General features: G+C 37.6%; 1 protein-coding gene across 4 annotated transcripts; it reads right to left on the bottom strand.

Annotated features, from left to right (window-relative positions):
• Window positions 1-20,331: 20,331 nt before the first annotated feature.
• Window positions 20,332-23,956, bottom strand: LOC148035153 (nucleosome assembly protein 1;1-like). 4 transcript variants are annotated; one of them, XM_087680118.1, is made up of 12 exons: window positions 23,776-23,955; window positions 22,675-22,718; window positions 22,479-22,574; window positions 22,303-22,395; window positions 22,032-22,116; window positions 21,835-21,896; window positions 21,613-21,738; window positions 21,471-21,529; window positions 21,160-21,337; window positions 21,023-21,066; window positions 20,738-20,939; window positions 20,332-20,534 (listed from the first exon to the last, which is right to left on the bottom strand). In XM_087680118.1, exons 1-12 carry the CDS (start codon window positions 23,840-23,842, stop codon window positions 20,487-20,489), a joined length of 1,104 nt encoding a protein of 367 aa, XP_087536244.1. In that variant the 5' UTR covers window positions 23,843-23,955; the 3' UTR covers window positions 20,332-20,486. The 4 variants fall into 4 exon arrangements, with proteins under 4 accessions (XP_087536244.1, XP_087536245.1, XP_087536246.1 ...); XM_087680119.1 differs by having other exon boundaries at window positions 20,694-20,939; window positions 23,776-23,954; XM_087680120.1 differs by lacking the exon at window positions 21,160-21,337 and having other exon boundaries at window positions 20,694-20,939; window positions 23,776-23,956.
• Between the last annotated feature and the right edge of the window lie 2,604 nt (window positions 23,957-26,560).

The raw sequence follows: 26,560 nt of genomic DNA, 5'->3' as shown, positions 1-26,560 counted from the left end.
ATATATCAATGTTTGGAGGAGTGTTAATGGTTGTTAATGAGCATCATAGTTTTATGAGATACGAGATACGTGTAAAATAAGCCTAATTTTATGAGTAATTGATAAATTTCATCGTTTTATGATAAATCTCAATTGCAAATGGTTGGAAATTTTTAATCTTTATTATTAATATTATGCTTTATGAGAAAAATTAGAAAAAACAACAAAAATTAGTAGTTTGTTAATTTTTCTATAAATGCATGAAACGTGTAAATTGTGATTTTAAGGTAAATCATGGATTTTGGGGATTTTGGTGTGTTAATTATGTTCTCATGGGATGAAAATAATTCTTAGCAAATCTAATCATGTCACATCAAAAAATCAAGAATTGTCACTATTTATAATAAATAAATAGAAATTTTAGAGAAAATTTGAAAAAATAGGTTTTTCGTGTTTGAAAAATAAGAAAAAATCATGTCCATGGATATATGGTATGACTGAAGCATGAGGTTTAGCCTCAATTTAGCTCTATCTTTATGTTAAAGTGAGTATTTATCATTTTTTAATGAAAAAAAATATCAAAACGCTCTCTAAACCTACCACCAAATGCACAACTCTAAACGATAGGGAGAGGAGGGAGTAATATGTGCTAATTACATGTTGAATCCGATTTTATTAATGCATGTTTCATATAGGGTACATGTTGTTTGAGAATTAAAAGGTTCAATAGCACAAGTGTAGTCGGTGCTGACCCTAGGCATAACATAGCAATTATGTTTAGAATGAAAGCATGAAAAGAAATGGTTTTACATGGTCACAATGATGTTTTAAATGAATAAAAATGCTTGAGCACTATGAATCATTCACAATTGCATTGCATTCAACACATGGTATCATCCTGGATGCATGGCGATTGTCTTCATAAGCATTCACCTACGCTGAGGGGTGAGGTATCCCAAGCCATAGGACTAATGATCGGTTTCTTTGGGGATTGTTCAATGAGGATTACTATTAATCTCTTGGAAATATTGATTAAAAGAGAGTAGTGTGTATTGTACATGCTTTATGTGTTCATGGCACATCTCAGGGCCAACCCCTTAGGTGTAGGAGAGCTGTAGAGGATCCGTGACAATTAGCCAAGGAGTAATCCCTGTGTCTATTTTACATGGTGTATAACACCAATATGTGTAGGGACTCCCTATGAGGAGATTGGGAAGGATTATCTGTTAGACTACGAACCATACAAATGCTTATTTAGTTAGATTAGTGTGTAGCCTACAGATGCTCCTGGCCATGAGGCCATGGGGTATTTTGGTTGAGCATAAAGACCCACAACTAGAGCCTTAGAGCCAGTGTCTAGCCCATTTTAGGTCCCGACAAGTAGTGCATTTTCCAAGAGCCACTAGTAAGTGGCGGTGTCTGAATCTCGATCGATAGGGACCAATTTATTAGTGTATGCCAAAAGGTAATGAGATAAATCCAAAAGACTATCAAGCCTAGCTTCAAAAGCAAGGTAGTGAGAATTAAAGAGTTCAGTAGCACGAGTGTGCTAAGTGCTGACCCTAGAGGCAACGCAACAATTACGTTTAGAATGAAAGCATGAAAAGAAATGGTTTTACACAATCACAATGATGTTTTAAATTAATAGAAATGGTTGAGTACTATGAATCATTCACACTTGCATTGCCTTCAACACATGGTATCATCCTAGATGCATGGAAATTGTCTTCATAAACATTGACCTACAATGAGGGTGAGGTATCCCAAGCTGTAGGACTAGCGATCGAGTTCTTTGGGAAGTGTTCAATGAGGATTATTTTTATCTCCTGGAATGATTGATTAAAAGAGAGGAGTGTGTGTCTTACGTGCTTTATGTGTTCACGATGCATCTCGCGGCCAATCCTAAGGTGTAGGAGAGCCATAGAGGGGCCATGGTAGTTAGCCAAAGGGTGCTCCCCGTGTCTATTTTACGTGGTATATAACACCAATATGTGTAGGGCCTCCATGTGAGGAGTTTGGAAAGGATTATCCATTGGACTATGAACCATACAAATGCTTATTTGGTTATATCAGTGTGTAGCCTCATGACGCTCCTAGCCGTGAGGCCGTGGGGTATTTTGGTTGAGCATAGAGACTCAGCTAGAGCCTTAGAGCTAGTGTCGGGCTTGATTTAGGTCCCGACAAACTTTGCCCCTAGTATGAGAAATGTCAAAATCATAATTCTACAAGGTTGCCACCCATAATCTTTGCAAGTCAAAGTAGATTGAGTCAGAAGTGCCTGAGGACTCAATGATCACTCTTTACTCTAAACCAACTAGCATAAAGGTAATGGCACCATTTCTTAAAACCATGAAGAATGTCTAATATCTCCTTGTTGTCATAAACATTCATATGTGTTTCCTTTTCATCAAGCTTGAGACTCTCAAAAGCAATCACACCATGCTTTTGCTACAAAATTGCACATATACCCCTTCTACTAACTTCAGATTGAATGGTAAACTCCTTTGAGAAGTTAGGGGGCATACAAGGATAGGGGCTAAAGTGAGCATGTCCTTCAATTGATTGAAGCTAGAGTTAGCTATGGTATCCAAAAAAAATTCTTTCTTCTTCAACCTATCTGTCAAGGGTGCTACAATTGCTGCATAATGCTTGATGAATCCCCTACAAAATATTGATATACCAAGAAAATCACACAAAAATTTGGTATTTGAAGGTGTGGTCCAATCCTTTACACGTTGCACCTTCTTGGGGTCAAGATATATATCATTCTCACTCACAATATGGCCCAAGTACTCCACTAATGTTTGCATGAATACACACCTTGCTTTCTTTAGTAGATATATGTCATTCTCACTCACAATATGGCCCAAGTACTCCACTAATGTTTGCATGAAAACACACCTTGCTTTCTTTAGTAGATAACCTATCCTCTCTCAATATGTCAAACACCCTTATGACATGTGCTAAGTGCCCTTTGAATGACTTTCTATAAATAGGAATGTCATAAAAAATATGAGCATAAACATGAAAAGGAAGGGGTGTAATATTTTATTTATAAGGCTCTGGAATGTGGCTATGATATTTGTCAAACCAAATGGCATCACTAGGAAATGGTAAAGCCCACAATCAATCTTGAATGTCATTTTAACCTCATCACCCTCTCTTGACATGCGTATCTAATAGCCAAACCTCAAATCAATATTAGTAAAACACCTTGCCCCTATTAGCTAAAGCAAGTGAAATATCCATCTTTCTTCTTGAGAATAGGACTAGGTATGCATGAATGGAGAAAATGGCTCAATAAAACCCATCTCAAGAAACTCCTTGACTTGTTGTGGAACTTCTTCGTGCTCACACTTTGAGAGTCTATAAGGTGGCTTGTTCACTAGCTTAGAATGGGTCTCTAAATCAATGGGGTAATCCATCTGCCTCTTAAGAGGAAGGGCTATAGGCATCTAAAACAAATCCTTATACTCTTCTAGCAAGGTTTTCATGTTGAATTCTCAGCCACTTTTGAGGATTGGTCTGTGATCGCCTTATTCAAGTGCAAGATAAATATGTGTGAGCATTTCTTAGATTCCTATTTGAGTTCTTTTACTATAATAAGCCAAAAATCTATGTTATCCTAAACTCCCTCTAAACATATGAGCTTCCTCTCCATAACAAACTTCATGTATAACTTAGAGAAGTCCATAGCAACTTAGCCCAAGTGTTTCAATCCGTCATAGCCAATGACAACATCCATGGAATCCATTTCTAGTGCAAGTAAATCAACACACATAACATAATTCTCAGCCAAGCATAAGGGTACCTTAGAGAATATGTGTGTGCTGATTTTCTCATCACCATTGGCCACTTGTACCTTGAGGGGATGTTATAATTCTATGGGAAAGCATTTCAGCTTATCAATGGTTGATTTATTCACAAAACTGTAAGTGCTACCAGTGTCCACTATAGAATAAACACATTATTTTCATTAATTTTTCCTTGAATGTGTAATGTGCTAGGGCTCCTAGAGTATGTCCATGCATCCATAGAGATGGATCAAATGAAGTGGCAGCATGAGAGGGTGTAGTAGAGACAATTGAACCAAGGTCACAATGCAAGCATCCACCTAGGTCAAAGGGCAATCCATCAAATGGGTCACAGAATTGCTCTTACTCTAAATCCTCTTCATATTCATTATTTTCAGTATGTGCCATGGTATTTACATCATTCAAAGCATTTGGCTACTTATCCTCATTTTCCCAATCTTCCATGACATACATGTTGTGAACCTTGACCTTGGCTATTTTGTAAGGGCATTTAGAGGCATGATCTATTCTCTCACTTAGAAGATAGGCCCTTTTCTTTTCTTTCCTTCACTACATCTAATGGGATAAAATTTTGACCCCTTTGATCACCCAAGGTTGAGTCATTCCTTGGTTTGTTCTCGGCATACTTACCATCTCCCCTTGGGCTAAATATTATCCCCCAAAATTGCCTTGTTTTCTTTTAGCATTAAAGGAAGGTGAGTGGGGATTTAGGGGCTAGTAGTAGGCATTATATTTACTCTATGAATGTGGCCATACAACCTTGCATTATGGGGTTTCTTTTCTATCTAGAACCTCATCGTAAACCATACTTTCATGCATATCTTTCAACCAATTCTATTACATCAAACAAAGTGGATGGTCACTTGAGACATTACATCAGTAAGTAGAGAGGCTTGGATCTAACCCATAAATGTATTTGTGCAACATGGCATCATCACTTATGCTTTCAACATACATGGTCAAATTCATGAACTAATTTGTGTACTCTCTTAATGTGAGGTTTCATTGGTTAAGCTGGTAACATCGCCTTGCCAACTATTGTTCTTCTATTGGAGACATAAATACTTGAACAATGAATTTTAAAATCCTCCCTATCAATGAACTACCAATTTCTCTGCTTATATAATGCCACCATGTGTGGGGAAAATCCTTTCAAATGAAGAGAAGCAAAGACGATCTTCTGGTCATCGAGGCACAATAGATATTTAAGTATGGCTCCAATTTAGAGGTCCATTCTTCCAAGTCACATGGGGATGGTGATTGCTCATTATACTTAGTGAGAATGATCTTATCATAGAGGTCATTAGGGCCATGTTGCTTGTGGATTCCTTACTGCCCATTAAAACCATGTGGTGCATGCTACCCATTAAAGCCATGATGTGCATTTACACCATGATACCCATTAAAGCCATGTTATCCATGAATGCCATGCTACTCATTAAAGCCATGTTTCCCATGAATTCCATGATGGGCATGATTTGGCTAAGCCAGATAATTGCCATTTGGACCACCATTATTAGAAGGGCTCCTAAGGTATTTGGGGGGACTGCAAGTTGTGGTTTCACTTAGGGGTTGGTTGTGCTTACAACATGAAACTCAAAAGAGGCTCTTCATTTATGTGCAAGGACTCATCGACCTCATAAGTGCTAGAAGGGATACCCATAGCTCCAATAATGCCCTCTACATGCCATATACCTACTCTAATGGGGGAGGCCATTGTGCTTCAAGCTTGGACTCAGTCACCTTCTCTTGCACTTGAGTGACTAGATGACAAGAGTGGTGAGCTACTCCAATGTTTATTGAGTCCGACGGTCGGAGAAGGGCATTTTTTCAATTTCTTAATCTATTTTAGTTAGCATTTGGTAGTCGTTGGCTACCATATCGTTATGTCTCTCCATATGGTGAAGTTCATGTTGACATAGGTGTGGTTGAGCATATTGTAGGGATCCATATCATGTATTTATTATTCCATCTCTCCATTGTATAATTGGCCATTTTTTCAATTGCTTGATCTATTTTAGAGAGCATTTGGTAGTGATTGGCTACCATATCATTATGTCTCTCCATATGGCAAAGTTCATGCTGATGTACATGTGGTTGAGCATATTGTAGGGGTCCATATCATGTATTTATTCTTGCATCTCTCCATTGTATACTTGGGCTAAGCTAGGCTCATCATTCATGGATGCATGGGAGTCTCTAATTTTCCTCTAAACCTCTTCCTAGGCCCCCCCTTTTCTTCTATGCCTTGCCATTTTTAGTATATTCGAAATGACCTTGCTACACAAAAATTATTGTAACTCTTGGGCTATAACTCTAATTGGGTAGATTTCTAATTTTAATAAAAGGGGGAAAATGCCCTCTTTGTAATGAGCTATAGATCTCTCTGGAAAAAAAAAATCTATCAGCAAACTTCTCTGATTGTTTGAACATTCTTGCACCCTTTCTACTATCTATTTATGACCAAATTTCCACTATTTGACCTCCTTATGGGCTGAATTCCATGTGGGACCTATTGTAAGGTATATACATTAATGCAACTATATTGGGACTCAATGCATAGTTTGCAAATGTCTACAATTTATTGAGAATCTCATACAAAAGCCCAAAATTCCATACATCCAACCCTTTGCTGATAAATTTTGCAAGAACCAATTACCACTATCAATCTCTTCAAATGGGACAAAGGGGATTGTGGATGGGCAAAGGGAATGTACCTACACCTATAAATGAGTATTAGAATTTGAGACTTGAGGGGTGTGCAAAGTTCCTCCTCAAGCAAGGTTGTGCCCACCTTCAAAGTTATTAGTGGCAAGGGAGGGTCATCTCACTCTTATCTTGCCACCTTGCCTAACACCGACCTTTTTCCTCAGTCGGAGTAGACATGATAATAGCATTCTATGCTAATCAAGCACCATGCAATGCAAGTTTGATTAAAAAAGAGCTTTTTGCTTTCGATGATAGACAATAGTAATAGGGAAAATCGGCTGAGGAAGGGATTGCCTCGGTAGCTCAATGATTCATTAGCTAGTGACTTACTCCTTTCAAAAATTTTCTCAATTTAACCCAAAGGAAACAATTATAGGTTAGGATAAAAGTGTTGATTCAAGGAATAAGATTAGCCCAATCATTAATCATTGAGGCATGCAGTGAATGATTGAATGGGGTTAGTGCTTTCGATTGATTCATTTTATGCAGAGAGAATGATTAAGAAAAGAAGAGGGCTGAATGCCTAAAGTCTCTCTCTCTATCCATTGATCCACAACCAACAAGAAAGAGGCATGTTATGCTAATGCTCAAAGAGCACGAATGGTAAGACAAGGAGCTTTGTTGGCATTCCAAGGGCAAACTATCAAGGAGCTATTGGCGCATGGCACTACATTATAGTAAGAAAATGTTGAGCTTCAATGCTTAGACAACAATTAACCAATGCTGATATCACAATTGCAACGTGATGCATCTAGTTCTAATCCATTGTAGCAAGCAATGCCATCAATAGCTCATTTGATAGATTCAATCTATCAAATTTTGAGAACTTGTAAATATGACATTATTTTGACAATATGGTCATATGTGTAACAATCCAATGTTGTTATCGAAAAGCATTTTATCGATGAATGAGCAAACTAATTATTGTAGAGTTGTGTTTTAAGATGTATTGATTATAGCTTTTTTGTTGTGATCATCGTATATTATACACTATGTGTACATTGTACTACATATACAATGATCTACACATATCAATTATAACTTATGTTGTAGATTTGTTTACCATATGTATCAATTACAACTTTTTCATTAAGATCATCACACAATATGCTACGTGAATTGGCTATAACTTTTTTAGTATGTTCATTGTACTAACTATCACAATTATTCTAAAGTGTATCATACTCTCCAACATAATCAAATTATCAAAAAATTTAAATTTTCTATGAGCTTACCTTAGAGTGTCCAACATAATTAAATAGACTTTTAATTATTCACAATCATTCTAAAATGTGTGAAATTTTCTAATATTATAAAATAATTAAATTTTAAATTAGTTTCAAATATATATATATATATATATATACTTAATATGTTAATTTTATATAAAATTATCTAATTAAATTTTTATAGATGATTTGTGTACCAATTAAATATGTCAAACTAATTTATACATATATAGGTGCATGCATGCATACATACGTGTGTGTGTGTGTGCATGTGTGTGTGCGCGTGCGCGTGCGCATGCGTGCGTGCGTGCGTGTGCCTGTGCCTATGCATGTGCGTGCGTGCGTGCGTGCGTGCGTGCGTGCGTGCGTGCGTGCGTGTGTGTGTGTGTGTGTGTGTGTGTGTGTGTGTGTGTGTGTGTGTGTGTGTGTGTGTGTGTTATAAACTAAGTTTTTATATATAAGTTAGATATACATAACTTATATACTAACTTTTATTTAAAATTTTCATCTATAAAATTTATTAAAATATACCTAATTTTTATACCACTTTAAATATTTTATACATATAAAATTAACTATATTAATTTCTCTAATATCATCCTTTAAGTGTAAGAAATTTTCAAGATAGTAAGATGATATTGAAAATTTGTAAATATCATAAAGTGTTAGATAACCTCTAATACAACAACAAAATACTAAAAATCCAATTTCAATTTTCTAATGCTAATTTAGCATGCAAGTTTCATGCTAGTTTAAGCTAGATGCTTGAGCACAAGTACTTGCACCTTGGTAAATGATTTGAACATGAAGTTTCCTAACTGTATAAGTAAAACTTTTCAATCGAAAGTATTTCGATAAAAAATGTTTTCAATTCAAAAGTTTCAATCAAAAGCAAGCACTATTCATCTATATCTTGAAATAATTATGTGTCACCAAATTATATGTCTGAATTTTGGTGAGTAACATAAATTTGACCATTATTCACATTAAAAATGCTTTAAGGATAACATAAAATGCAACCTAGATAATATATCTTCCACTTTTCCCAATATTTGGATATGTTTCTAATCACTTTTTTTTGCAATTTACAATGCTAAGACAACTTGTGCACCTCTTTCAGCATCATTTGGGAAAGCTACCGTTGAATATTAACTCTTCATTTCTTGAACGTGATGCTTTTGATGGTTACATGAGGCAACTAATAGATGCTTCTTATTATCTACTTGAACGTAATGTGCATAGATTGGCTAAACAATGTGGGATCTACCATCCTATGCTGTGAAGGCAAAGATTAGTAGCAGCTATTAGCATTGGTGCATTCTCTTTCAATTGACACTTCAAACAATCATGTCTTTCTTTTTGCATATTTGCACTTGAAAATTCTTGTTTAAAATTTTGGTTGCAATTGTATCAATAGGTTAGGCTTGCAACTTTGATTAAGTGTTTGCACAACAATGTTTTCTAGACACAAGTTTCTTTGGACATGGAAAATGTTATATGCTTGCAAAACTCCTCAGATGAGATGACTACAAATCCATAGAAAGTTTTGCACATATGTAGAGATTACTTTATGGACTTGCTTGGGCACTAGTTGCATGCCTCTAAGAGGGTTATGAATGCTTAATCCATGCTTTATGATTTGGGCAAGAATCAAGTGTAATGCTCACATAGTTGCATCCTTGGAAATAGATATTAGTGAAGATGAGGAGGATGCAATTCTAGTGCATATGTCCAAGGAATGGCCTAACAAATGAATTCTTTGCAATGTATGCAAATGTACTTGTGCCACCTTTGACCTCTCTTTGTTAGGAATTTTAAGAAATAGGCATTATGCCTAATTCTTGGAATTTGAGAGTTATCAAATGTCTCTCTAAGGTGCCAAATGGGTGGTGATATTTTCTCAATAATCCACCCTACTCAATATGAGATCATTGAAGGATGGAATATTAAGCATAATATTCTCAATATAAATATGGCAATGGATTATGCCATATAAAAATCAAGAGATAGTGTTGGTTCAACTAGACTTGCAAATAGATTTTGCTCATTTGGATTGGTTTTTTATAGCCCAACTCATGCAAAAGATAAATTTCTAACCCCAAAATCTCAAATCTACTCTATACTATCAATCAAGGCTCTCACTTTCTAGATTTCTTAAGAGTATCCCTTGAGTCCTTTCTTCTTTGCCCATGCATCCCATCCTATTTTGATGATGTTATCCCGTCTAGCAAAAAATTGTTGAGCTAAGCCTCAATAGATGGCACCTTTCTTTTCTCCAATGCTGACAAGGACAATGGTCATAAAGCCATGGCCATATGGAAATTATTAACCAAAATGTCTGCACATTAACATGCACAAATCAACTCTCATAAGTTGCATTGAACGAGGCGTATTGACATTGGGTTGGTAAGAGAAGGTGGTAAAGTAAGGTAGCATTACAAGACACTCGGGATATCATATGGGTGTATATGTCCTACCCAAGAAGCTTCTTGATATGGATTTTCACTTATATTGTAGACAAATTTGTTTATTGGAAATCAAAGCACTACCTTTCCATGTGCACCTCAAAGCTACCTAGACAATTGATCATATATTGCTTCTCATTATTGCCGTTATCAAAGACTATCTTGTAAGAAGTCTCAAGTATTTTATCTTGTGGTTAAAAACCTCTAGACATTCTACCATTACGTGGATTCCGTTGGAATGCTATTGCTACATTTTTTTTTTCTAGAAGACGTGGATATTTTGCATGGCAAAACTTGAATTCATGGCTTAGTGGTGGATGCTTAATTTTGATCAAACCATACAACTAAAATCCTTCCCATTATTGACTCACCTTGTCCATTCTTGAAAATTGGTCCTCTTTAAGTCATCATGGCATCCTCCACAAAATCAATCATTTCTTGCCAACTCAACTATCGACTACTAAAATCAAATCTTCAAATGCACAACAAGAAGTTCACTCCCAATTGAACAGGATGATTAAACTTGACCTAATCTTTATTTCTAATGCTTAAGAGCCATCAAGCACTTCTTTACTATCATTCCATTCCATGCAAATGAACTTCATGTTCCTAGAGGGTATCATGGTCTATGAGTAACAATTGCAAATTCTTTGCTTATTTGGAAACTATTTCCTTCCTTGGACTTGGAACACCCCTAGCAATATTGGAAATTTGATAATTGAGTGATCTTAGAGAAAGCATCTACAAATGAGATATATCACTTTCTTATCAAGGATCATGCATGATTAGTGGATTAGGGCGATTCTTTAAAGGGTGGAGACAAAGCTAGAGCATGATGGAACTCTATTGTGATAGTGGGATGGCTCAATAGAACCCCCTTTAAATGCAATGTCTCCACTAGAGAATGTCAATGGGTCCCACTTACTCTAGTCCTCTTAAGGTGCATCATTTCTATGCGCTCCTACTTTGTTAGTACTACAATTGAAGTGACCTCTCATCATAGGTTTCTCACTTACTCAATCGTATAGTGCATATGGTCTTTCTCAAGTTTGGTGTACAATTATGACAAGGTATATGCATTTAAAGGACTTTTTTGGAACCCCAAACGTACAAGTTCCACACAACCACATATAGTGATGGTTTTCCACTTTCTATGCTTTTAGGGATGTTGGCATGATTAGATTATCCATAATGCTTTCTTTTTTTTTCCCATTGTAGCATGCATAACCATATCGACCATTTGTTGTCAAGATTGTGGGAGAGAAGGAATGAGTCTCACTTGAAGCTTTCTTGCTTGCACAATGGGGGAATACACACAAGGGTGGAGGCTGAAAAACAGTTTTCCTCTTCTTAGTTGTGTAAGCCAAAAGAACTCAAGTACAAAGAAAAATAGAAGAACCCTATATATGGGTCTCAAACCAAACTCAACTAACTAAGGTGGCATACTAACTGAGCCACGAACTAGAGTAGATAAGGATAGCTATCATGTAGCTATTATTCATGGGCGGTGTACCAACCGCATCTACAACTGACAAGTCGGTGACATAAATACACAACGGTCACCCTGGCATATCACGAGTGGAGCTCGATATCTCAACACTCCCCCTCGAGCTCAATCCCAATTCCTGCACACCAAGCAGGTCTCTGAACTTGCGCAGCTTCTCTATGCCCAATGCCTTCGTGAATATGTCAGCTACCTGATCCTCTGTGCTGACATAAACTAAATCAATAAGACCTAGTAAAACCCTCTCTCACACATAGTGATAATGCACCTCAATGTGCTTTGTTCTAGCATGATAGACTAGGTTATTTGCCAAGTGTATACTACTCATGTTGTCACAATAAATGACAACTGGCCCATCTGTAGACTGATGCATATCATAAAGTAGCTTATGCAACCAAGCTACCTCACACGCAGCCATTGCTGCACCCCTGTACTCAGCCTCTGTGCTCGACAAGGCAACTACAGGCTATTTCTTGCTGCTCCAAGTGACTGCAGCACTCCCAAAAGAGAACACATATCCACTAGTAGATCGTCTATCAGAAATACTACCAGCCCAATCAGCATCAGTGTATCCATGCAACTGTATCCGAATCCCAGTCTCATAAAATAGTCCATACTACAATGTGGACTTCACATACCTGAGTATGCGTCTAGCCGCATCCAAATGTGGTTTCCTTGGAGCCTGCATAAACTGACTTACCAATCCAACAACATAGCTCAAATCTGGCCTGGTAATAGTCATATAAATCAAACTTCCTACTATGCGTCTGTACATAGTAGGGTCTTCTAGAAGCTCACCTGCATCTGTGCTCAGCTTCACATTCTGCTCCAAAGGAACTGAAATAGGCTTATAGCCTGTCATCCCATATTTGGACAGCATGTCCAATCCATACTGCCTCTGCAAGAGCTGTATCCCACTTAGTGATCTAATCACCTCAATGCCCAAGAAATAACGCAGCTCTCCCAAATCCTTCATCTCAAACTTCTGCTTCAATAGCATTTTCACATGAAGGATATCTTCATCACTGTCACCTGTCATAATCAAATCATCAACATAAATGACAAGGAGCATAATACCTTTCTCTGTTTTTCTCACATAAAGTGAGAAATCTGCCTTGGAAATCTGAAAGCCAATAGTGACAAGATATTTTCCTATCTTGTCAGACCATGCTCTAGGTGCTTGCTTCAAGCCATACAAGGCTTTCTTCAACCTGCAAACAAACTCAGGATGAACAGCATGCACATAACCTGGTGGCCGCTCCATATAGACCTCTTCTTGCAAATCACCATGCAAGAAGACATTCTTTACATCCATCTGATGTAAAGACCATCCCTTTGATGAAGCCATAGTAATGACTGCTCTTATGGTTGCCATCCTTGCAACCGGACTGAATATTTCTTCATAGTCAATGCCATATGTTTGTGCATACCCCTTGACTACTAATCTTGCCTTGTATCTGTTCACAGAACCATATGCATTGTGCTTCACCTTATAAACCCACTTACAGCCAATTGCATTTTTACCTTTAGGCAAAGGTACCAATTCCCATGTAGCATTTGCTTCCAAGGCATCCATTTCTTCATCCATGGCTTTCTCCCATTTTTCTTTTCCCATGGCTTGCTCAAAAGAAGTGGGTTCTGGTTCCTATATCACTTTGACCATATATGCATAGTGAATGGCTATAAATCCATCATATTTCAGCCTATCCACAGGATACCTAGCTCTCGTAGACCTGCGCAAAGTAGATTCACTCCCAGGTGCTCTCAAAACATCCCTAGTCTTCCTTACTCCAGGTGTAACAATAGAAGGAATACCCAACTCATCATCAATGCTCTGTTCTGAGCCACTGGATTCACCATCCACATAAGAGTGACCTGCATTCACATCAAATATGGGCTGATCAACCTTCTCTTTTCCTTTTCGTGATACCTGCATACCACTATCTACATTACTTTGAGAAGATTCTCCTGATCTCAATCTGCCTGTCCATGGCGAAGAATGTGAACCACTGCTAGAGGACGCTCTAGGTCCACTAATATTTTGTGACTGCTGCTGTGAATTCTATGTAGCATTACCATTTTGTGAATCTACATCATCAATCACATTTACTGGTTTATACCAGCTACTCATCTCATCAAAAACATCTCTGCTCACTGTAAACTTACGAGTAGAAGGGTTATAACATCTATACCCTTTTTGTTGCAGAGAGTAACCAATAAAGATGCACTTCTCAGCTTTTGGATCCAACTCAGATCTCAACTCATCTGGCACATGTACATAGGCAATGCAACCAAATATTTTCAAATGAGAAATATCTGGTTTCCTACTAGTATACCTCTCCTCTGGAGTCATTCCATGTATTGCTGCAGTGGGAGTCCTGTTCATTATATAGACTGCTGTAGCAACTGCTTCAGCCCAATAAAAATCTGGCAAGTCTTTTTCATTGAGCATGGCACGAGATACCTCTCCAATATGCCTGTTTTTTCTTTCTGCAATTCCATTTTGTTGTGGAGTATGACTGCATGAATATTGCTGCTTTATGCCATGCTCCTGCAGGAGCCTTGCAAACTCATTTGAGACAAGATATTTTCCTATCTTGTCAGACCATGCTCTAGGTGCTTGCTTCAAGCCATACAAGGCTTTCTTCAACCTGCAAACAAACTCAGGATAAACAGCATGCACATAACCTGGTGGCTGCTCCATATAGACCTCTTCTTGCAAATCACCATGCAAGAAGACATTCTTTACATCCATCTGATGTAAAGACCATCCCTTTGATGAAGCCATAGCAATGACTGCTCTTACGGTTGCCATCCTTGCAACCGGACTGAATATTTCTTCATAGTCAATGCCATATGTTTGTGCATACCCCTTGACTACTAATCTTGCCTTGTATCTGTTCACAGAACCATCTACATTGTGCTTCACCTTATAAACCCACTTACAGCCAATTGCATTTTTACCTTTAGGCAAAGGTACCAATTCCCATGTAGCATTTGCTTCCAAGGCATCCATTTCTTCATCCATGGCTTTCTCCCATTTTTCTTTTCCCATGGCTTGCTCAAAAGAAGTGGGTTCTGGTTCCTATATCACTTTGACCATATATGCATAGTGAATGGCTATAAATCCATCATATTTCAGCCTATCCACAGGATACCTAGCTCTCGTAGACCTGCGCAAAGTAGATTCACTCCCAGGTGCTCTCAAAACATCCCTAGTCTTCCTTACTCCAGGTGTAACAATAGAAGGAATACCCAACTCATCATCAATGCTCTGTTCTAAGCCACTGGATTCACCATCCACATAAGAGTGACCTGCATTCACATCAAACATGGGCTGATCAACCTTCTCTTTTCCTTTTCGTGATACCTGCATACCACTATCTACATTACTTTGAGAAGATTCTCCTGATCTCAATCTGCCTGTCCATGGCGAAGAATGTGAACCACTGCTAGAGGACGCTCTAGGTCCACTAATATTTTGTGACTGCTGCTGTGAATTCTGTGCAGCATTACCATTTTGTGCATCTACATTATCAATCACATTTACTGGTTTATACCAGCTACTCATCTCATCAAAAACATCTCTGCTCACTGTAAACTTACGAGTAGAAGGGTTATAACATCTATACCCTTTTTGTTGCAGAGAGTAACCAATAAAGATGCACTTCTCAGCTTTTGGATCCAACTCGGATCTCAACTCATCTGGTACATGTACATAGGCAATGCAACCAAAAATTTTCAAATGAGAAATATCTGGTTTCCTACTAGTATACCTCTCCTCTGGAGTCATTCCATGTATTGCTGTAGTGGGAGTCATGTTCATTATATAGACTGCTGTAGCAACTGCTTCAGCCCAATAAAAATCTGGCAAGTCTTTTTCATTGAGCATGGCACGAGATACCTCTCCAATATGCCTGTTTTTTCTTTCTGCAATTCCATTTTGTTGTGGAGTATGACTGCATGAATATTGCTGCTTTATGCCATGCTCCTACAGGAGCCTTGCAAACTCATTTGAGAGATACTCTCCCCCTCCATCTAACCTTAGGCATTTTATCTGCAGGCCTGTTTCTTTTTCAACCATAGCTTTAAGAGTTTTGAAATGCCCAAAAACTTCACTTTTCTTTTTCATAAAATGCACCCAAACTTTTCTGCTATAGTCATCAATAAAAGGGACAAAATAATGACAGCCTCCAAGAGATGCAGCTTTAGTAGTATACACATCATAGTGAATTAATTCCAATGGCTTCTCACTCTCTTGAACATGTCTAGGAAATGGTTTCCTTGCCTGTTTTCCAAACTGATAGGCTTCACATACCTTATGCATTTCTGCAACCTTGAATTTAGGTAAACCTGCAACAATATTTTGGGCCTGCAATGATTTAAGTCGTTGTACATTAACATGACCAATGCGTTTATGCCAGATATTAATATCTACAACTATACCGGTCCCATGTGCAAACATTGCTGCACTCAATTCAAACATGTCTGCATCTAATGTAAACATTCTGACATTCTTCTTTTCTTTTGCTATCAAGCGACCTTTATTTTTCATATCCTCAACAAAGCATCCATGAGGATTAAATCTGACCTGCAAGCCCTGCTCAACCATTTAACCAACAGAAACCAGATTCTTGGTGATATTCGAGACATGAAATACATCAGACATGTATTTCTTTTTCCCATCCTGCATAGACAAATGAATTTTTCCAATCTGCACAATAGGATGTGCAGTATCATCACCAGTCTCCACAAATCCTGGTTTTTCCATTTTCCTTGCATCCTCCATCCATTCTGCATGACCTGTCATGTGATTTGATGCACCTGAGTCAACATACCATACATCGTTGCTTTCTTCTACACTTGTCACTGAATTGTTCATGTGCTGCACCATAAACAGATGCTCATTTCTATCATCACCATGTCTACTAGAGGATGTATAATTTTCTTGTTGCAGTTTTCCATTCATGATGTCATTCTGCTTTTTATAGCAATCTTTAGCCATATGACCCATTTTACCACAATAGTAGCATTCAACATTATTGTTTACATTTTGGCCTCTTTGCCATCCACCACGACCTCACACACACACACAAAGTCACTAAGCATCTACCAAAACATGAATTCAATTTTAAAAACTATTAAACAAACATGAAAAAACAAAATATTAAATTCAAAGATAGAGCAAATAGAGATAGAGAGAGAGAAAGAGTCTATTGACAAGTAGAAATTAAAAATAAGCAAAAGTAATGAAAAATAAATAAAAACACTAAAAATAACTGTTAAAATACATAAATACTATGCTAAAAGAGAAATAACCTTAAAATGACTAATACAAATAAAATAAAAAATATAACCAATAAATATAAATTAATTAAACATGACAATGATGAAATAATAAATAAAATACTTATAATTCGTTTTTCAATAATTATGTGTGCATGTCCCTTTATTTGTGTGTGTGTTTGTGTGTGATATATACATATATATATATAATATGTATGTATATAAAGAAAAAAAGAGAAAGATTAAAGAGAATATTTAAAAAATTAATATAAAGTGAATAGAAAAAATGAACCAATAAAAAATATATAACGAGTAATTTATTAATAATGAGAGAGAGAGAGAGAGAGAGAGAAAGAATTCAAAATGAATGTACAAACAATAAACTCATAAATAAGATGCTAAATAACAAGCTTATTTGAAATATTTTACACACAATCACTAATCATCTACATAGAAATAAATTGACCAAAAACTAGCTATTAAAATATAGACTTGAAAAAACACAACAAAAAACATATATGTATAAATGTACACACACACACGAGAGGTTTAAAAATAATCATGATATTTAAACTATCTAAAGAATTTCTAAATCACTATATACACATGCACATACACACATCTATGTATATATCTAGATATGTGTGTACATATAAACAAAGAGATAAAGAGAGTTCATCTTCCATCCCTAATCCATCCCAGTGAATCTTGTCCCCACAAAATAGTTCATATTCCATCCTAGCCAATCTCCTCATCAAAGAGCTTGCTCATTTTCCATCCCTGACCAACTTTGTTGCAAAGTGGTTCATCACAATAATATTCTCTCTCTCTCTCTCTCTCTCTCTCTCTCTCTCTCTCTCTCTCTCTCTCTCTCTCTCTCTCTCTCTCAAATGGCTACCCTAGTGGTAAGACAAAGAGAGAAAATTCATCTTACATCCCTAGTGGTATATATCTAAATGTGTTTACATATAGACACAAAGAGAGAGAGAGAGAGAGAGAGAGAGAGAGAGAGAGAGAGAGAGAGAGAGAGAGAGAGAGAGAGAGAGAGAAAACATCTTCCATCCCTAGTCAATCTTGTCCTCACAAAATAGTTTATCTTCCATCCTAGCCAATCTCCTCATCAAAGAGCTTGTTTATTTTCCATCCCTAATCAATTTTGTCACAAAGTAATTCATCACAATAATATTCTCTCTCTCTCTCTCTCTCTCTCTCTCTCTCTCTCTCTCTCTCAAATGGCTATCCTAGTCATAAGACAGAGAGGGAAAGTTCATCTTCCATCCCTAGTCAATATTGTCCTCATAGAGTAGTTCATCTTTCATCCTAACCAATCTCTTCATCAAAGAGGTCGTTCATTTTCCATCCCTAACCAACTTTGTCACAAAGTAGTTCATCGCCATTATATCTCTCTCTCTCTCTCTCTCTCTCTCTCTCTCTCTCTCTCTCTCTCAAATGGCTACCCTAGTGGTACGTCGCTTGTTTTATTAACCCACTAACCTACATTCAAATCTCCCTTTTCTAAACACCTATACAAAATGACCGTGTAGAATGTAAGAGTTGAAACCAAGACCTAGTCACCATGCGTTCAACTTAATCAACAATACTCTCTCTCTCTCTCTCTCTCTCTCTCTCTCTCTCTCTCTCTCATATCATAACAATAGCAATATATCATGGGTAAACACTAATGTAGACATGATAAAACCCTCAAACACCAATACAATAAACAATGAAAATAGATGCACCATGCATGTTCTAGCACTCATTGCACTAGCCAATGTCAAATGCACGTTGTTGAAAATATTGTTATTGTGTCAATCATACATGAACCTTGATCATAGAAAGCAACAAAAGTGCAATCTTTGCGTGTCATGAAAGTCCATGCAAAAGCATATAATCACCACAAATTTTTGGCTTTCAACCATCTTAACAATGGGTCCTACCCCATGTGAGAACCTAGGAGCATTGCTAACTCGCTATCTCATAAACACAATGGTTGTTGTGTAAACCACCAATCTAGTACACTAGAGTGCCAAACCATACAAGGGGCTAGGTGAAGGAATGTGCACTCTAATCATCTTACCTTATGCGAGTTTTCCTATTTGTGTTGTAATGCAATAAAAGACATTTGGATACATGTAACTTACTATCAACGTTTATGGTGAAATCCTAGTTATAACTTATTCTAAGTACCAAGATGTGCCCTTCAAAATATATTACTAGATAATATAATGTATATTATATAACTACAATGCATTTTTTATAACATTATTAATCAGTTTGAAAATATATAATCTTGATTCTAAATTTTATTTCTGCAAAAACTTTTGGAAGAATCAATTTACTACGAGTTAACGAATGGATTACCTCTCAAGTATGCATTATTGTACTCTAATCAAGTATGCCACTAGATTTATGAACAAACGTTGAATGTTCCCAATGTCTTAGTGGGCTAAGAAATACTGATACTCTTCGTAAGCGAAGGACAAGGGGGCAAATGCCAAATAAGATGAGGAGAAAAGACATCTTTGGAAAAGACAAGCAGCTGTACTTACATAGAATGGGCACAAACTACCCTTGCAATAGACCATGCATTGGCTTTTGTTTCAAGATAAGCAGAAGCTGACTTGAGAACTCAAGAGCTTCATGCAAGGGTTTTCTCTTTCCCATACCCTTTGCGTGTTGAGTTACCAAATGTGACAAAAACCAACTCCAGAATATGGAATGCCTTGCATTTTTTGAAATAGATACACTGACAAATATAGTGTAGCTTGGAAGAGCTAGAAATGATCTTCAGCTATTGTGTCTTCAGCAGAAACAGCATACAAGGAGCTTTGAACTTTAAGAAGCACATAAACATCGTAGTTAATACGCACTTGTTAGCAACATTTTCAATATTGGAATTGGGGCACCTCTATTCTCTCCACCACCGTAAAGAGATTCCTAGGACTCGTTGTTGAAGCCAATCTAACCAATGCCTTGGGAGTTCCTATGCTGTTATCATCTGTGATTCCGGGCTTGTTAACTTGATAAGTCATCAGCTTGAACCGTAAGCCTGTTCTAGCATATATAAGCTTGGCAATACTACTGTCAACTTGTGCAATGCTAGCATGGAATGCGCCTTCCAACAGGCATACCTCTGGCATTATCATGCAAACTTCTCTCAACCAGAATTAAATGCACAACTGGGCTTTACCGATGTAACATTTTCAATGCTGTCTCTCCAAGCTTTCATTCATGCTTTGACAGAGTACACATTGATTATTAGATTCTACTACAAGGTCTTGAGCTACTCCAATTAGCCATGAGAACAAGTCCCGCACCAAAAAGCAGTCAAATGCTGATGGATGTTCAGAGAACAGCAATACATTTCTCAAACAACTCTCTCATATACAACACCCCTTCAAAAGATAAAAATTGATGGGGTATCCTGGACTTCCGAAAGTAGAATAACAAGACCAAAAGAATTGATGAGGACAAGATTTACGATGACACAATGCTTACACTACCACTGCTTCGAATCAGGGAGCTGCAAAGAATGCTTCTGCCCAACCTGCAAGAAAGCCAAAGCTTACTCAGCCATTGTACAAACCTGTTTTGATTAATGCTCAGCACTTGATGACAACACTTCGATCCAAACACAGGGACATACTAAAAGCAACTTACGCAAACCCAGTTTTGGACTCCAATGGTTAGAAAGCTAATAACGAACCGTTAGGAAGATAGGCAGTGCATGGTTCGAAAATGTCACTGCACCTTTCTGCCCTTCCCTTCATCCTCATCTTCCTCCTCATCATCTTCATCCTCCTCTTCATCGTCTTCTTCATCATCATCTTCATCTTCTTCTTCCATGTCTTCACTGTCATCCCCCTCAGCATCCTCAAAATCCTCTCCTTGCAAGGCTTCACCAGTAAACCAAGACACTGCATGTGGAATAATCTTGTCTCGTATTGTTGATCTGCAGAAGGTAGCCATATTGAATCCTGCAGCTTCATACAAATAGCACTACTTTCATGAGTTGGGAACTAATGTGATACATACCCGATGTCATAGTCTTGCTCCAGCATATCCTCAAGCTGTTCAGCCTGTAAAAATAGATGAACATAATCATGAACCATTCATAATATATACACAAACTGCTCTAGAGACCATAAAATGGAGCCTCCAGTCTCACGTACCATCTCTTGATCTATCTCTTCATTCTCATCAGGTACTTGAGGCGGACTAAAGAAGTTGAAAAAACTTTCACACACTTCAGTTTTAGTTATAGGTTTTGTATTGGTTGCGCCTTTTTTGGGTTTCTTTCTCAAAACTTTCTGGGTTAAGTTCTTTCCAGCATACCACTCAATCTCCATCCTAGAACAAACACACCCACAATGTTGGTCCCCTCATTTCAGAGGTATCAAAAGGGCTTATCTTTAAAAATACAGCTGCAGATTTTAATGCCAAGTTATGAGATTCATCTAATTGAGCAAGGTTAGCTTCATACCCAATTGCCCGTTCTAGAATTGGGTCATCGTCCTCTATCATGTGGTATGTCTTCGTCAGCTGTGACCATTACATGATTTAATAGTTGTCCTCAAATGACCACCTTTCATCAAAACAATGCCTATCTAAAGCCCTCTGCAGACCTGAGCGTTCTTGAAGTAAGGATTGGTGTCAAAGAAGAAGTCCAACTTGAACCCTTTTGGATCATTTATTCTGGACCACTTAATATCTTTCAAATATTTTAGAGCATCTTCGTCTCTTTCAGTAATCTGCACCAGAAGTCACCACCAGTCTAAGAATCGTGTGCCAAGCTGCCATAACACAAGTCAACATCAATGGATTCTCCAGCACAAATCCCCACATACCTGCATGGCCAATGTCTCATTTGTCTTCATGGCACTCAACCAAAACTCGGGAACTCCTTTTTCTGTGAGCATAACATTGGTGTCAGATCCTGGACAGGATAAAGATTAAATCAATAACACCAAGCATCTTGGAACATTCTTATCCCAAGTCTCAGCAAGGCACTTCATGAGCAAGATGGCTAGGAGAAGTACAGGACCTTCAATACCAGCAGGCCCATTTGCGTTGTTGGCTTCTTTAACAACACCATCAACCTCCACGACACCATTCACAATCTCATACCGCTGCAACCAGAAAATTTAAAAATATATAATTATATAATGGCAACTATAGTGTAGTAGCTTTGGCGTTTCTTTTCCACAGCTTTTGCTTCAGCTGCGGGAACCTCAAGTTCAGCTTTAAGGTCAGTGTCCACAAGTACTGCATGAGAGAAAACACACGCTAAAAGTTTGCCTCTGTTATACATGTACCTTTGTATATAAAGGTTCATAGAGCTTTTGATAGCGAGCCTCTAAGGCTGCTCTTTCCTCCAAGAAATTTTTCTCAAGTTCATCATGCTGTGCCTGCAAAGAATGCAACCAACGTTCAGAATGGAGCCATCAGCTTCACACTCTTAAGAGCTTGATTCAAAATTTTGCATGCAGACCTGAATTTCCTGCAGAAAAGCTACCCGCTTTTTTACATTGGGGGTAAGCAGCTCCAACACACTAGACTGCTGTCCTGCGAGCATCTGGAGCTTGTCCTGATATCAAAATCATCAAGCCTGAGGGTTGATACAGCACAGACTGTTTCACGAGTAGTTAAAAAAGATGTTGCTGATGATAAATGAACAGCTAAGTTACCTTCAGAACATTTACAAGCCCTGCACGGTCCGCTGCAGTGAGACCTTCAAAAACAAAACAAGAAGCATAGCCCTTAACACATTGATCATGTGCCAATGAGAATTTGAAAATGCGATAGCTAATGGATGCAAAAAGTTATTAGCTCATAGAGGGCTCCATTCATCCATCCAACTGTAGTGACGCATTCACAATCATCCATGTTGCACTTCAAGTGATTCAAGATTTCAAAGCCCATAAGACTTTTACTCTCATTGTGATCTAAAACTTTCCATTAGGATGCTCAGATTCCATCTGGTGCATTAAGCACACTGTGCACTTAAATATGTAAATGTACGATTTGTCAGGACCTCAAAGCTACAATGATTTGTGGAATGCACCATTATCACAAATGCAACAGCTCCACGTGCATCCAAGTAAGCCGACTTCTATTCAGATTTCAAGGAGTGCAGTGTTTGATCCATCTCTTCTATTCAAATCTTCCAGAAGCAGAACTGTGGCATCACTATTTGCATCAAGGAAGACGTGCAACAGCAGCTATTATTTGCTTCACAAAGGAGCCACAAGCAGTTGATCAACTGCCGGAATTTTCCCACTACATCTTAAGGTCTGTGTAGACACATGTTTGATTTATCCCCAGGATGCCTCTTTTGGTCTCTCTGATTGGTTACGTTCTCTAGCCACCTGATGGCAATTAATGCCACTCCCCAATATAAAAATCCAATCTTCCAATGCTTGTCTTGTCTTCTGTCAAGCAGATGTTTATACACTGGATTGATCGGATGCAACACTGTCTTCTGTCAATGAGATACGTATACACTAGATTGGATGCTATAGTGTCTTCTGTCTCAATGAGATTTTTATACACTAGATTGGATGATATACTGCATATTAACGGGAGCAGAAGCATAAACCAAGAACAGAGAGAAGAATCTGGAAACCCAGAGGTTTGATGGAGGCTCTTGATGACCCAAATGAATCAAAGAGCTGCTTGTGCATACAAGGACTGATGGGATCAAAACAAGAAGATGAAAGAAAAGACGGGGATAAGAAGAGAAGGAAAACAAGAAATACAAAAAGAAAGAAAGAAAGAAAGGACCTCACCTGGCAAGGCAGCGCCAAGATCCGCCATGGCAAAATCTTTGTCTGATTGGGTGTTGTCGTTACTCATTGTTGGATATCGGACTAGGGTTATTGGCAGCGACAGAGGAGGCGGCTCCTCTCTCTCTCTCTCTCTCTCTCTCCGGAATGCAGAGAGCTATAATACAGGAAGCATGAAACCTCCTTTTGCCTGAGTTTATATATTTCTGAATAACTGGGTTTTTATTACTGTGAGTGTGTTCCTTTTATTTATTATTATAATATTATATTTATAACTGTGTTGCGAATAATAATTATATTTATATTTCGGAAACTCAGGCAAAAGGACTCAGTTATTGGGTTTTTATTACTATGAGTGTGTTCCTTTTATTTATTATTATAGATTTATTATTCGCAACACAGTTATAAATATAATAGTATAATAATAAATAAAAGGAACACTCATAGTAATAATAATTATTTATTATTATACTATTATATTTATTATACTATGAGAGTGCTCCTTTTATGGTTGTTTGCAAAATCACATGCTCCTTTAACCCTCTTGTCTATCTAGACCACCCCCACCATCTTCTTCATCAAGCACTAGGCGCTCCGCGCCTAGACTCGTCCCGGCGCTTCGCGTCAAAGCGGGCGCGATTTTTGGGGAGGGGGCGGGCGATCTTTCTTTTTTGTGGGGGAGGTGGGGGGCTGCCACGTGGCACCCACCGCCCCCCACCTCTCCTTAACTAATAATATAGATTTTCAACTTTCCATAATCCCACCCTTTTTTATATTTTTATTTGATGGTTCGTTTCATAAACGCCGACTCACATAACATATTTTTCCATATTTTTAAAGATGGTGCCATGCTCATACTAAACTCTCTTAGAGCCATGCCACACATAGGTCCATGAACGTACGTGCGCTCGAAAAAAGTCTCTTTCTCACGCGCGATGAAACTTTAGAAGCTTATGTAAGTGAATTGATTTGTTTGAAGCAAAACCCACATGCACATAAATTTGGATTACATCGACTAGGACAAGTCTATTGACCTACACACGTCTCGAGCCTTACTAGACTTTACAAAAGTCTAAAGTGTAAAGTGGACATGGTGTGGCATCCTTCTTACTTGCTAAAAATGCGGTTGCCTTTAATTGCTATACTCTTGAAGGTCCTAATTGCCTCAAACTAAAATATGTAGTTGAAGAGCATCATGTCTTCAATTCTAATTAGCACATTACTTTCTATTAATGAAGGCACTTCCATTGCATGTTTATAATGTATCATAACACTAGCTTTACTTGTTAGACTCTTGAAAGTCTTCGTTGCCTCAAATTAAAATGCATAGATGAAAAGTAAATAGCCATGTCTCTAATTCTAAATAGCATATTAATTATTGTTAATGATGGCACTTTAAATGCATGCTTCTAAGGTATCATAATGCTAGGTTTACCTATGTAATCCACAAAGCATTGTAGCAATTTTCAATACTGCCAGTAGATCTTATTCTTATTAAACCATCAAAGTATTGATTCATGTACAAGTTCCATATAGTAGATCTTATTCTTATTAAACCATCAAAGTATTGATTCATGTAAAATTTCCATTTTCACAAGTTTAACATTATGCCTTGAAATCTATTATTATTTTCTACCTTTATCATATGCTTAAAGTGTACTACTTGGTTTAGAAGTCATGCCATACGAATTTTCACTCAATCCTCACACTTCAAATGTATGAAGGAAGATAGGGCGCCCTTTTCCTCTTCGATTGTCAACTAGGGTTTAAACCTTACCCTCACCTTTGGCACATCACACGTGTGTGTGTGTGTGCGTGTGTGCGTGTGTGTGCGCGTGCACGTAACCCCTCACATTATATGTTTCAAACATTTGAATGTTGTGAATGGTCATTACAAAATACTTGTTCATTAACCAATCAATGTTAATGAATGTGTCATTGTGCACATGTGGAACCCACCTTACATTTCTAAAATAGATAAAAAGGCAAATGCCAAACAACCTAGAGTTGCCCAATGGCGTACTCTATTATGAGCTTAATAAAAGATGGCACCTTGATAGGTCTAGTAAACCATGGGAGTATAGATTCAAGAACATGTGCCTCAAATCCAATCAAGGAAAAGTCTCATGTTTAGAATGGTTAATAATCCATCAAGCCTTATGGACTAACGATAGAGCATGTCAATTAGGTTTAGGGAATGAACTATGTCCTCAATGAGGAAGAGAAACTAAAAATATTGCCCACCTCTTTATTAACTGCAAGGCTAATAACGTGATATTTGATTTTTTGCTAGTATTTTTTCATAAAGTTCACCCCACCAGATTTTAATTCGAAAGAAGTACTTCTAGGGGAAATATATGGGATACCACTAGTAATTTGGAACTAGATAGGAGGATTATATCTTTGGAGCATTTGGAATGCTAGGAACAAGGGCCAATTTGAGAATTTACATGAAGAACCTTTAAATTATTTCTAGCTTGAATTGTGGATGTAGATTAAGCAAGAGGAAAGGCTCCCTACTTCAACAACATGAAATTTGGCTTAAGAAGCACAAGCAAAAAGGAAAAGGAAAAAGTGATGCCACTGAAGAGGAGATGAATAAAGCCCAATCCTTAATGGAAGATCTCAAAGTGAAGATAGCTATGGATCCTAGGCTTCAACCATGTCCTGGACTGTTCAAAGCATGAAAGAAAATGCTTATCACTTGGGATGAATTGCAAACAAGGCTTACCCTACCAAGGGATTCATTTTGTAACTAGATAGCCAAAGCATGTCATTAATTGTGTCC

This window comes from Lygodium microphyllum, chromosome 6 (assembly GCF_053477565.2).
Source record: "Lygodium microphyllum isolate KBCC chromosome 6, Lygodium_microphyllum_v1.1.10, whole genome shotgun sequence".
Lineage (NCBI taxonomy): Eukaryota > Viridiplantae > Streptophyta > Polypodiopsida > Schizaeales > Lygodiaceae > Lygodium > Lygodium microphyllum.
Note: the sequence above shows the minus strand (reverse complement) of the source record. Positions and strands in the feature narration are given on the sequence as shown.